Source organism: Symphodus melops (genome assembly GCF_947650265.1).
Source record: "Symphodus melops genome assembly, chromosome: 1".
NCBI lineage: Eukaryota > Metazoa > Chordata > Actinopteri > Labriformes > Labridae > Symphodus > Symphodus melops.
This window is the reverse complement of record NC_136691.1, coordinates 36,907,177-36,921,419: the sequence shown is the minus strand read 5'-3', so window position 1 is coordinate 36,921,419 and position 14,243 is coordinate 36,907,177. Positions and strand designations below refer to the sequence as shown.

At 40.8% G+C, this 14,243-nt stretch overlaps 1 protein-coding gene across 1 annotated transcript; it reads right to left on the bottom strand.

The window, feature by feature from the left end:
* Window positions 1–1,704: 1,704 nt before the first annotated feature.
* angptl2b (angiopoietin-like 2b) lies at window positions 1,705–13,433 on the bottom strand. Its single transcript, XM_079355264.1, has 5 exons — window positions 12,898–13,433; window positions 6,470–7,384; window positions 4,200–4,393; window positions 2,998–3,268; window positions 1,705–2,872 (listed from the first exon to the last, which is right to left on the bottom strand). Exons 2-5 carry the CDS (start codon window positions 7,347–7,349, stop codon window positions 2,673–2,675), a joined length of 1,545 nt encoding a protein of 514 aa, XP_079211390.1. The 5' UTR covers window positions 7,350–7,384; window positions 12,898–13,433; the 3' UTR covers window positions 1,705–2,672.
* Window positions 13,434–14,243: the final 810 nt, after the last annotated feature.

Below are 14,243 nucleotides of genomic sequence, written 5' to 3'. Positions count from 1 at the left end.
TGCACACACTTTTGTGTTGTCCGTTATCTTCTCTCGGTGGTGTGTCCTGAATTCCAAATTCTTGCTCTGCAGCTAACATGATAATGCTTGCTTGTTACATCCACAGACTACCAGCCTCTTCTGCTCTCCAAGTACTAACGTAGGACGTCAAATAAGAGAATCATAAATAGATAGCGCCCTCTATTGTTTTAAAAAAGTAATTTGATTCCTTGATTCCTTTTTTTGTTTGACAGCTTCATTACTGACTTTGTGGCTTATTGTTTTTTAGAAACAGCTGTAACATTTCAAGATTTCTCAATAATGAAGGCTGGGATTGATTGTACTGGTGCTTGTGCTTGAGCGTGAGCAAGTGTACCTTGCCGAAGCAAACCTCTTCCAACCATGGCAGGGCAAAGGACGTTTTCAAGAGTCACTCAAAAACATAATCCAAGGACTGAGGCTTGTTATGCAACAGCACATGGACATGGAAAAACTTTGCATGGAAGAGCTGATGGCTGCTAAAACAAAATCCTCTGACATAGACAAGATAGATGGTTTCCTGATGAAGGCTCTAGCCAGTTACTTATTTTGCTAAGAGGAAAAGTAAGCTGTACTCGCTTGACCTCACTTTGCCAGATGGTACCTTGAAAGTTGGAGATTGGCAAGAAGACCTTTGTGCCAGAGCGTGCAAGATTTCCAGCAATTCTCTCAAAATGGCCCACAGCTGCTTTTCTACACTTGTATGATGTTCATGGAAATATGTGATGTAAGCACAAAGTGTTGTTGCACGCCATCAGACAACAATATCCAGGCAGCCAGTACAGCGGGTACCAAGAGACTTTTGACGATATGTATCATGATACACATTTTGGATCATGACCATATCCTCCAAAGAATTCCCTTTAACAGCTGTTATTTTGTTGAGAATAACAGCAGATACATATATTTAAGGATCCTACAAGTTAAACTCATAAATGTACGTCCTTAGGGATCCTAAAAGTAAATCAAAATATTCAGTTTATAATGCCAGAGCTATTAATACATGCTAATACAATATTCTTTCATTTTTATTTTTATCCCTATTGTCTCTCAGTTTTGTTATATAATGTTCCATATTTAGGATTCAAATGAGTCCACTTGAATTTGCAAGAATCTTATTTTGATTTACATTTGTAAAACTTCTGAAGCAGTGTAGACACTGAACGAACGAGTGGAGTTACACAGCGTGACTCCCCGAGCAGCTGTCTGGAGCCTTTCTTATCAGCTCGAGCTGCAGTTGCCTGTGGTTGGTATTGTTGTGTTAGTGGGCTAACGTTAGGTCACTAACATTCACAATAAAGATGACTGACTTAATGGTGCTTAATTATGATTCGTTCTAATTGACTCCTTCGTTCAAAAGTGGAGAGAGGTTGGAAGTGTGTTGCCAGAGGAGAGCAGAGACTTTGGAATAGTGGAAGGATCTCCAAAGAGCGTTTTGTTTTGGTTAATGATGGCAACAACTACTGGATCAAAAAGTTGCACATTTTTCCCTTAATCACTTGAAGCTTGATTCAAGTTCACTATCATGATAACAAATATATAACAAATATGAGTCATGCCAAACCTGAGAACCTAAACACAGTGATTTTTCTTTTACTTTAAAAAATGGATAACTGCTTTTCTATTCTCTGAAGATATAACCTGATGCCAGTGTGCTTTAAACCAGAGTCACAGAAAAAGACTAAGTCAAGCTGTACATTTTTTATTGCAAATTAATTGAGAAATTACACATTTAATACATTATATTACAAATACCTTTTATGTACAAATGCAATGTGTTGGATCTATTGACATCAACAAACTGCTTAATTTATACAGTAAATACAGTGCTTGATTCATACAAGCAAATTGATGGATACCTCCTCAAGCAATTCAAGATTTCTGTAACAGTATGATGAAGGAAAAGAAGCAAGACTTTGGAGAGAGTGTGTCTCCACAAAGTTTGCTGCAGAGTTAATTGTCTTTTTTAGATCCGTTAAATGTACCTAGATCTATGTGAACATCATTAACTTAAAATTTTAAAATAAACAGCCTTGATTGTTGCAAGAAAATAAAATGGCACTATTTGTAAAGTACATTAAGTATATGTAAATAGCAGAACTGGCCAGAATATTAACCCTGTATTACAAGTTAGTAAATGTTACTGTACTCATCAATACACATTTCAAAAATGTTTTTAGGATGACATAAAAAGTCACTGGAATTGTTTCCTGTGTCAATCTTATTTGCTTGTTCTAAGAAACAACTTTTCATACAAACTAAATACATCCGGTAGGATTCCTATCTTAAAGCAAAGTAAATGAATTATCATGATCTTTCCTTTAACTTAAAAAAAAGTAATAATTGTTTGTTTTTTTCACTCTGTCAACATTAGATCACTGTCAGATTAGAGACAGTGCATAAAAAAAACTCCTGAGCAATTAGCACATGTCCCAGCTGACCCGTTTACGGAAGGAAATAGGAAGCTGGGTTATGATGCACAAGGTGCACAATCTTTGACTGCGGTACCAGTATCTTATGATATTGCACTTTCAACATTTTTCATCTGTCCTGATCTAGTGTCACCCCATTAAACAAAAAAAGATCATGCTTGCTTGGAAATAAGGAGTTGAAATGTTTGGCTTTAAACTTTACAGTATGTGTTCCTTGGATGCTTAGTGGAAGGTGTTTGGGTTTGGACGAATCATCATAACCACTTTCTTTAGTGAGTAGGCTCCTCCTCTGAACTCAGCCCAGTAAACTCCATCTTGGTAGCGACTGCGATAATGTCCTCCTCTGTACCAAACTCCATTCAAATTCGAATGAGCACAAGAGTTGTACCACCATCCTCCCTTCTGGTAGTGGGCACAGTTGCCTAGAAATACCAAAAAGATTCATTATACTCTGTGTATAAACAAAACATTTACATTGGAAGCGTGATGATTTATAACTGGTTTTGAAGTTTGATCAGTTCAATAAGATCTAGCATTAAAGTGTTACCTGTATATGCATCATGATCTCTGTCCAGTGTTGTGAACTGCTTGCCGTTATGCCAAGTTAGGGAGTCACCTGCATTGCCATGGTAACGGCCCACCCTTAGCTTATAGAAGTCTGCCTCAGGCTCCACTCTGAAGCTGGCATACTCTGCAAACACTTTACGTCCAGACCAGTCCTCCAGCGTGATCAGTAGTTTGTAGTTCCCCTGGTTAGTCAGCCAGTAGATGTTCTCCAGACCCAGCCAGTACTCACCATCTATATTGCCAAAACCTTGCTGTGAAATTGATGATAAGAGAACACCTTAGTAAGATTAGGACATGTTGCTAAATGCTATTTGAACAGTTTTCATAGGTACTTTGAATGTCTAAGGGATAATTCAGGGTCATTGCCCATGATCTGGAGGTGGTTAAGAGTTTAGTGGGATTGTTATCGTCATGGTCAACGTTAATATAAATGGACCCTTTGATTTGAGTTTATAGCTAGCATCGGGTGTCCAGATTTCCACTATTTTTTGTTATTGAAAACACAGCAGGATAAAACTACATGGTATAAAAATGGACTCAGTGGGTTCTGTCCTCCTGTTTTTTCTCTGGCTCCAGTCACACTGTAAGTTGGTTTGTGGTAACCCCTTGCCCACACGTGTTTTGAATCATGGAAACATCCCTTAGGATAAGTGTACAAATGAAATTTCAAATATATTGTGGTTCAAAGGTTTCCATAAAAGTCTCGGAAAGATCTCGATGGTCCCCGCTAAAATGAGATTTCAGAACCTTTTTGAGTTTTTGGTCTGCAATCAAATGTTTACTCAAGAACTGTTTCTGTTTTTGTGAGAGGTTTCTCTTTTAAATAATAAAGAAAACTAGTTTCTTGGACTACCCTGTTTTTGGAGTACAACAGATGCATAAAATACATAGAAAAACACATGCCAGAATATCAGGGATTGTTGACGCAAGCAACAAATATGGCTTCTTAGTCCTGTTCCTTCATTTTTATTTGAGTGTGAAGTCATTCACAAAGACCAACTGATGTTGCTGGAACTAATGAGTCATATGGCTTATGCAGTGACTGAGGCTGGTGCTGCATCAGAAGTTTTGAAACCGTAACAATTACCTATTCATTACTGGTTCACATCTGGTTGGTGTCAAACAACCTACAAGCTTCCCCCTAGACTATGAGGTCCTTGATTTAGTATTTGGTTGTCGCACCTTGTATGTCTCCCAGTTCCTAAAGAAGTTGACAGAGCCATCCACCCTTCTTTGGATCACAGTCCAGCCACCTGGGTCATGTCTCTGGTCGCACCACACCTGCATAAGCCGGTTGGCGTTTTCAGGCTTTACCAGGTACATACCACTGGTAGTGTGGCCGTCTTCCAGAGCCTGCAGACAATCTCGAAATGGACCTGAAAAGAAAGATGATGTCATTAAATTATTTAAAGCATGTCAAATCCAGGCAGTTACAACTGTTTTTTTTTTTTAAGTTAAGAAAGGGGAATAAAGAATAAGCCACAGTGGCACAAAGGGTTTCTATTCTCTGCCATAGGGAATCCCATTTTTCTGCAGAGGCTCTCATTTTAACAGCAGAATTGACTTTGGCGACTTCTCTCACAGGGGAAATGGCTGCCTATAGTGCAGCCAAAAGAAACACTGGCATGAGGGTAAAGGGAATTCTGACTGCTGAATGAGGAAACAGTAGCAAACATGTTCAAGCATCTGTGAGGCTTTACAGTGCAGGATTATTTTACTTACTTTCACTTAGATTGTTTTGTTAATATTATGCAGGCACATCCTTTAAGTGGAGGCTTACATAACAGGCTTTCACATAATTTAAAAGAGGAGTCCTGAGTTCATTTACGAACAGTAAATCCTTGTATTCACTTGCACTTTTCTTCCAGTGAGTCAGCTCGGTCATTTTTACATTAGTCATTTTTCTGATGTAACAGGACAGCCACTGCAGCATTCTGTACAGATGTTTTACAAACGAAAAGTAAAACTGGCCCAGTTTATTGTCTAACAAGAATAATGTTCTCTAAAAAAATTTAAACAATAGAATGTATTCGACAAATGTTTGTAGCTTTTTGTTAGGTTAATAATGTTTCATTTAATTGTAACGTCAGAAATGCTCTAATGCTCTAAAAACCCAGTCGATTTGGAAACCCTAATGGGGCAACTGGCTCCCCTGATTAAATTGGCTGTGAAAGTGTTTAAGTTCTCAAGATTTCACACTTGTGTGGTTTGCCATCTGGCCCGGATTACAAAGTGTTCAAATACAATGGAGACAAATGAAAAGAGAATAGGGGTCACGCAAAGAGGTAGATGTGAGGGAAGGAGAAGCACAAACACTTTGCAAGAGAGATTAAAAAAAAAAAAAGGGAAGGTTTGTGATAGAAAAAATATAATCCTGCTCTGTTTTTATGTGCACCATAAACTGTAAATGTGTTCCCATAATGTGAACAGCCAAAAGGTGGTTGGTTGTTTTTATAAAATTACTCTTGGTGATATCTTTCTCTCGCCCCTGTCTCTGCCACCCATTTAATCTCAGGAATTTCTTTGTTGAGTAGATACAAGCCAGAAAGCTGCCCTGCCCTGCCTTACTCTGTTCTGCTTGATAAAGTCTACAGCTTGGTGGAACATATGACTGACTCTTGCATGGTGCAAGTGGAACAAATGACATCACTGACTGCTGGTATCTCTATCTGTTTGTACTTTTCCCACTCCCATTTTTCTTAGACACTAACCCTCTTTAAGTTGCTCTTTCAGGTTGTGTTTTCCTTGCGTGAAAATCTGTTCGTGTTAACACTTTATGTAACAGTTTTGGGTGTTAGTTGCATGGCTCAGGGCAGGAAATAACTTGCCTCCATTCAAACATGGGGTATACAAAGACTTCTGTTCACACACGCAGCCTAGTGAAAATGGCAAGCAGTGTCATAAAATGTCAATGGAAAAATATTCCCATTAGTCAGCTTTGGAATAGTTTGTTCTTTTCCCCAACATTTAAAATCTACTGATGAAAGGGAACAGCAATTGAGTATTCCCCACAGTTGATTTAATACACCCTAACATATATTTCAAAGCCTTATCATCCATTATGTGTTTAACGCTCCCTTCTTCTATGATCCATTAAAGCCCAGGCATTTACCCTGCTAATGTGCTTAATGTTTTGTGGGGGTTGAATAAGGGCAATTGGACGATATGCATCTCAAAGGGCTTTAGACAAACATGTTTCTGTTCTCACTAAAAGACCTTTGCCATGGGAATGTGTGGGTCGTATTTAAAATTGCTATGACTAGAAGAATGGATGTCTGGTATTGTCTTGTGATTAATGATCAGGAGCTTCACAATATACTTCGAAACCCTGTTCTCTGTCGATGACTCCTGTTTGTGAGGGTCACTGAGAGTTTGGTAACATTCATCAAAAATACAACTTACAATAAAAGGGCTTTTGTAAGACAGTTCATATCAAACAATGCTGGACTCACCAGATGGCTTGTCAGTGGTGGAGGGGCTGTGTGTGCCAGTGGGCATTGTGGGAAGAAGAGGCGGCTGGGATTTTTGGTCACTCTGGATCTCGTTGCTGATTGGGTTGTTAATTCGTGGGAGGACAGGTGGTTGGTAAGGCTTGTTGAGAGGTGGTGATGGCGGAGGTGGCTGAGGCCTTGGCTGGGGGACTGGCACATGACGAGGTTGAGGACGAGTCTGGCACTGCTCCTCCAAGAGGGAAATGAGAGCTGATTGGTTTGTGGCCAAAGCCGCCAAATGCTGGTACTTGTGCTCGAGATCTTTGTATCGACTGGTGAGCTGTTGCATCTCAGAGGTTTGGTTTAGTATCTTGTTCTCCATCTGAGCCAATTCCAAGGCATTGTCTCTCTTCCTGATAATCTCATGGAGCAGCTGCATGTACAGCTGAGTGACTCTGGAGTTCATGTTTCGGCTCTCCTTCCTCAGCAGTTTGACCTCATTGACAATCCCTCCGTCCACCTCTACCAGTTGCTGAAGGGTTTCAATCTGCCTCTTCTGTTTCTGTAGCTCCACATTAAGCAGTTCTAACTCTTGTTTGTTGACCCGGTTCTCCAGCATGGCCTCCGGCTCCTTGGAGTTGACACAAATGGCTCCACTTACTTTTTGTTGTGGCACTATGAAAGTGTAAGAGCACTTATCCTGTTGCTGGTCAGCAGGAGCACGCTTGCTTCTTCCAGCATAGAGAAACTCTCTCTCTAGACCATCCTCACTACTCTCAAATTCTTGGGCCTTGTCTTTGCCATGTGTGCTGTCTGATGCACTCCCCAGAGTCTGTTGGACACCACAGGATAGTCCATAAACAAGAAGGAGACCCAGCAGGACCATTGACGGAGGATCCATGAGTTAGTGTCCAACTCACCAAAGCCTGCCAAGACCTGGATAAAAAAAATAAATGACATGACTGTGTTGTAGTGAAATAGCTGTTATAACTGACCCAATTTTGTTATCTTGCGAATGGAGACAAAATGAGCATACCTAATGTGAAACAGCTTTCCTTACAACTTGAACTGATAGCCTTGAAAAGTGGGCTACATTTACTAATCAGTGGAGTCTTTTCAGATATTCAGATTGAGATCTGAAGAATGCTACCAATCAGGATACACTGCTGCTATCCTCTGTTAACTATTTGAAGTAGACCAGTTTAAAAGCCCATCTATATGTTTCTAAGGGCACTTGGCAGGAGGTCAGACAAACTGGGCTACCAAAATCGATTAGACCTGATCGAAATTATTATTTGACCAATTCAACCTTTTCCTTATATTGAGCATTTTGTATCATTGCTATCTAAAGCCCAATAACAGTTTTATTTCAAACATGTAAAATGCTTTCTATAAGCATCTAGTGTGCTGAATCTAATAAAGGATGTTAAATGTCATGAACCTGATCTGGCATAATTCCCTGTTTAGATTACAGTCTCTTTTAAGTAGTTTTTCTTCTATAACTGGTCCTTGCGTCAAACCCATAATTTCCCTCAAACTAAATGAGATTGAGATGCCTTACTATCGGACCTACAATTCAAAAAGGTAAGGCACAAGAATAAGTGGAGGCCCTGTTTGTAGACGATAGGTTATTTGGAGATGCCACTGAGGGCTGCAGAGAAAGTAGCTTCTGTGTAAGGATATCAAGGCCTTGAACTCCCGGGGCACCTTAACCCTCGTCTTGTGTTAGCTTTCTGTTACCATCTCTTATGTTAACGGGTCGGTTTTGACCCATGTCTTAAATCAGCTGTAAAATACACTGAAAACAATTATCTAACATCCAATTTGTTTCTCATCTCTTGGTTACCTTGTTAGGCTTCCTTATCCATGAAAATATTGGTTTTAATATTTTTGGTGTGGGCCATTGGGCCTTTTTTTTGTCAGTATACCCCTCGATTTCAATTTAAAAAAATGGTAAAATGAACCTCAAGAGAATTGTATAAATAAATAAAAGGTTGTTGTGTTACCTGACTATTACTGAGGGGTATTAGAACACATCTCTTAAATAAATTTGTTTTATTTATTTTTTCATTTTAATAATTTTAACTATAGTAACATCTATGGTGTTACGGGTCAATTTCGACCCATGTATATTTACTATTATTTTTCCATTACTTGGTGGATGTGGGTCCACAACACAAATGCATTATATGCAGATACATCGAGGATGTTGTAAAACACAACACCTCTGGCCCTGGGTTGAACATCAGTGGAAGAAGCTGCACCCATGTGTCCCAGACATCCCTGATGGGGGCAAGCATGTCAGATCTTGCTCTGGTTGTCAAATCTGAGGACTCTTGATATCATATGAAAGGTCTGAAGTGACATTGTTGCCTGGAAAATATTTCTACCTGTCGATGCATCCCAGAGACTATCAGTGGCCTTATTGCAGGATCTGTACACTCCAGCAAAAAAAAGAACACCAATATAAGCATCCAGGTATTCCTCATCCATGTCTTTCCACATGTCGCCATGGACTTTTTTTCCTTCAAGGTTTGTCATAGCAATGATGACTCTTTTTAGTGACAATGGCATAAATAGCTCAAAACATGTCTTGATGTCAGTGACTCTCGTCACAGCAAACCTTGAGATTCCAGGGGTCATTTTGATGACATTTGCAGCAGCTACCCTGCCATGTAAATCATGATGTAATGAGCTCCAACAGATCTCACCATTTTTGGACTTGAATCTTTCAGCGGGAGTCGCTTCACCACCGGTGACCTCCTCATCAGACTCATCAGATGTGTCTGTGTCTTCTGGATGATACTCCACATTGTCTTTCTCCTCAGAAACCTGTTCATCCGTATCACTATGCTGCTCTGTGTCCACTCCCTCATTTTCAGCAAAAATATTATCCAGAACTTCTTTCACTGTAAATCTTTTTTTCATGTTTGCATGCTGCAAATTGGAGATGTGCACTCTGCAAGTCACCAACTCTATACTGAATTGACCTCACATGTCTGGAAATGCCTGTCGTTGTTTGTTTTGTTTTTGTACTGGATAACAAGGTAAAATGAGAATCCCCTAAAGCTCACATGATTGGGAGGGGAGCTGGCTGTCAATGTGTGTTCAATTTTGGCTCTAATTATTGCTTTATAATCTTATTTTTATAACTGGGTCAAAACCGACCCTAACAACACCAAGGTCATAATTTTAACCAGAGCATTTTACAATTTAGTGAAAACCAAAATAAATGTTTGATTTTGTTGAAATAGAGATTCCTGACAAAGTCAAAAAGCCTTGATGCAAAAAAAAAAAGTTACGTGGTTCTTTTATGCATTTAAAAACTAAAACGGGTCGGTGCCGACCCTAACACAAGACGAAGGTTAATTGAAAGCTGCTGCATATTGGATTACAGAGGGGTCCTGTGTGACACTTCCCCAGAGTATGAAGGGGCCAGTCTAATCAAAAAACATTATAGAGAGACTGACATTGGCCTGGTTTTGCAGAATCCAAAAGAGGCAATCTTAAACGCGATTCCCTCAAGCATACATGTATTATACCTTATCTTGGTTTAGAAGACAATGTCCCACATAAAAGTCCAAACAGAATTGGGAAGAGAGCAGAAATGTTTTTGTCTTGTTATTCTGGGCATGCTGCCAGCACATTAGGTTGGAGACATGGAGAAGAAAAATGCAGCGCTCTCTAAGAACATGACCCCTGGCACATTCGACCCCTTTGGCTTTATCTGTCTCGAAAAGACTGAAAACACATCTTTTTAGTGTTTTTCTCACATGGCACTCTTGTGTAACCTGCCAGTCTTTTTGATTCATCCATGTTTATACTGTACCTCGCAGTTACGAGTCCTCATCTGACACATTACTGTTCTGATTAAAAAATAATCTAACAAAGAGAGTGCTTTCTGTTTCAAATTAAACATGAAATTGTCCGTCAGCACAGTATGAATTGTTCACAAAGCCTAGTTGTATGACATCACCTCCGCAAATGCTGATTGATGAAGTAATTCTAGTGTCGTCATAAATATTTTTCACTCTATACAAAGAAACACATGTCAGTTCTCAATGAAACTATCTTGTATGTAAGTCCTAAAGTGCTCAGTAATTATGGCTTTCAAGTAAGCCCACACTGAGATAATAGAGCAGCCTCAGGCCTGTCCCCTGTAATGTGCTGATGACTGTGTTTGGCCAGTGGCTCCTGCGGTTTCCCTGGAACATGAGCTCTGTGTCTCTGCAAAATCCAGTTATTTACCCCTGCTGCTGAGGAGTCCCATGTTGGACATCGTTAGTCTGGAATCTCCTTTTCCAGGCTTCACTACACTTCAAAGCTGAAGGGAAGATGCCTGCAGCTTGTGATGAAATGTGGCCTGTTTTTTTGTTTTTGTTTTTTTTTTCTGCATGAGCATGTGTAGTATGTGCGTGTTTCAGATTTTTTGCTCTGATAATGTGTGTTTTTAAAAAAAACACACACTTGCTTGACTCTCCCTGGAACCTTAGAGAGAGTCCCATCTGCCCTGACTGCAGACAGCCTGTTATTAACCCATCTGCAGTCTGCCAGAGGGAACAGCAGACAGGCTCCTCCTCCTCTGTCTTTGCTGTTAACAGCCAGCACAGATAATTATTGTGCCTACATTAGTTTACTTTAACAAGCTGCTATTGACTGGCCAATGGCTGTAATGATTAACTGGTGCTGAGAAGTGTCTTGAACGTCTGCGTCTCAGGGCTTATAGACAAACAGCTTGAGTGCACTGACGGGGGTGGGGGGACGTTGGTGGAACTCCTCTTAGGTAATTTCTCTAAGTCTGCTTCATTCCAAAATGTTTTGGTTTAACTGTCTACAAGCGGTAAGTCTGTGTTTACATGACTCCACCTTCATGATTTTACTCAATGTGAAATCAAGTGTGATATGTGGGCAGGTCAGTGTGTCTCTGACCAGCGCTGCTCTCCAGTTTTTTCGGTCATGCTCAGCACTTATTAATTAGAAGGTGGGCAGCCTAAGACTGGATGATGTCTCACCCCAACCCCTCTCATTTCAGCATGAGCATGGCATTCCTCGCATTCTTCGTCACCTCATTAGAGTGGGCTGCCATACACACATGCAGAGTCAGTGGCAGTGGCAGACGGAGAGAGTTGGACCATCGAGACGCAGGACCAATACTCCCTTTATCCCTGTGGTACCTGTTTAAGATGTACTGTATCTACTGACCCATTTCACTCCCACTGTCCTACTTTCTGTGTGAATACTTCATAATCACATCATCATCAGCCACAACAGGAGATCACAACATGAGTGCACTGCATCTAATTTGTCGGTAGCTGAAGAGAAGCGGACACTTTGCGGGACGGCTTTGTGCTGCATGTTCAAATTAGGGCCGACTCAGCGGAGTACTGGCAGTCTCTGGCATGACACCCAATATGTGTTGGATCAGAGTCAAATTCAATTTGCTCATGGTAATCTGCACTATTACATTACCTGTAGGGTGACCTCATTCTTTCCCCAAGCATGTAATCCCTGTAAGCGTGTAACATGACATTGTGGACATGATTAACCTGAAGTACCTGCTCAGTTTGGTGGAAAAGGACAGTTATTTGTGTTTTTTTTTATTTTCATGAAGCAGGAGGGTTTAAGTTATTGCTTGAATTAAACTTTCTGAGTCTCGCGCTGCCTGGTGCGTCCTTCCACTTGTGAGCTGAGTCAAACGCAGCAGCAGGGGGTCAAGTGAATTGTTTCGATAAGTTCCAGCATGCTACCTCAAAGCCCCCTTATCCAAACACTAACCCGGCAACAGAAACAAAGACGGGATTCAACCGCCTGCTTCCCCGTCCCCTTGAGCCCAGGGTAACATCCTGAAGCTGCAGGCTGTTTACATACATTATACCCTTTTTTGCCAGTAGTCAATGGTACTTTTTAGATATGAGGAAATAAATCTTCAGTATGTATCCTACAAGGCTCTTGCTGTACAGAATATCATCTCCTAAACACCCCCCTCAGGGCTCATGTGCTGTTCTTTTACTTTTTAAAGGTCCTGCGTTTTATCAGCTGCAAAGAAGCACTTAGCCTGAGGAGCCCGCTCTCCAGCATCCCCCTGCGCCGATTTAACCCCCATCAGCCAAGTCAATCAGATTCATCTGTCCAGTTAGTCATCAGAAGGAAGAATTACCCTTTTGCACCAAACAGTGAGTCAGACAACAGATGTTTCATGACAACTGATGAACTCAAGATACAAACTAAATCTCTGTTACGTAAAGTGCAGCAACAAGAGTCCAACTTCCATCAGTTTGACAAAAAAACTTTGATTGCGTCACTATTATGTTTAAAATACCCTGACTCATTCTGACTTGACAAACAACTTGTGACCAAATCAAAAACAATCATCATTTGCTCGGTTACATTTCTTGATACCGATGTGGATGGTTTATAATTGCAGAGAAATCAAAGGTGACAATGCTTACGTGATAACTGTAGGGTATTGATGAGTCTCCCTCAGTGGCCTTGCCCTCCTGGCAAAGCTGAATGAAGTTTCTCCTGATAGAAAGTCATCCCAAGTGTGAAAGCTGCACCCTTGTGTCCTCCTCTTACCTGGTTAGTTTCTCACTTTTTGTCACCTTAGTCCATTCCAGGGAAGAGAAGCTGAGGTGTTTTAAAGCCTATTATTAAAAGACCGTCAGAAGCTGAACAGATGCTTAAACTTCCTGCAGCAGCTAAGGAAATAAGAAACCGATTGTTCCAAAATGTACTAAAGAAAAGTTGGAACAATTTCAAGAAACAACTAGTAAAACTTAATCTGGATACTAGAGGCAGTTTCCTGATAAATGTTGAAACTCCAGGTCAGCTTTGAGCACTGCCTGTGGCCCGTGAGGAGAAGACTGTCACTTTTCTGTGGGCTGAATCCATCACTTCTGCCTCATAGCTCTAAGAGGCTGTCTCTCTCAAATGCACCTCTCTCTCTCTCTCTCTCTCTCTCTCTCTCTCTCTCCTGCGCTCTCTCCCTCCTTGGTGCTTTTAAATGATGAAAAATCCTCTTGCACTGTTTCAGTAGGCAGACAAATTAAGTTCAGATCCTCCCCCTCTCCTTTAAAAATGAACACATTCTTGTTTAAAGCAACAGCCTTGTTTCTCTACCCCTCCTCCCTATGGCACAAAAGAGATCCACAAGCATGCACAACACAAGGCACACACACACACACACACACACACACACACTACTCAAATTTCCAACCCCCTGCCCCCTTGCCACTGGTTCACCACCACCACTAACTATTTCTGGCTTGGACTGCATGGTTCCTCTGGTGTTGGCAGCACTGATGTTACACTGATCAGATTATAATTGGCCGTGAATGATCAGTGTCTCCCAGAGAAACAGGAAGAGGCCGACATATAGGAAGCAGATCCAGGTGTTTGACTCAGAGCAGGTCTGGGTGAGGCATGACTGACTACAGTTTTTAGCCTGGAGGTGTTATGTCTGAAAGTGGCTGTTTTTGCATACACAGCAGCACACTTGGACTACGTCTTCCAAGGGGATAATTACATAATGGCTTCAAAAGCTGTGGGTACTTGTGTCCTTGTGTGTCAGAGGACGAAAGGATATGAAACACTTTGTCGTGTCAAAGTGGAGACAGTCTTGCCAATTGCTCATAAATTTCTCAAGGAAACTCTTGGCTTTAGTTACTGTTGCCTTAGCTCTTGTCTGTTGTTTTTGTGTTGTCTTCCTGTTTTCAATAAGATCTAAGATTTAGTTCAGCCAATAATTTCGTCATTGAGTTTCCTGTTTGAACTAACATTGTTTCATGTTTGAGAG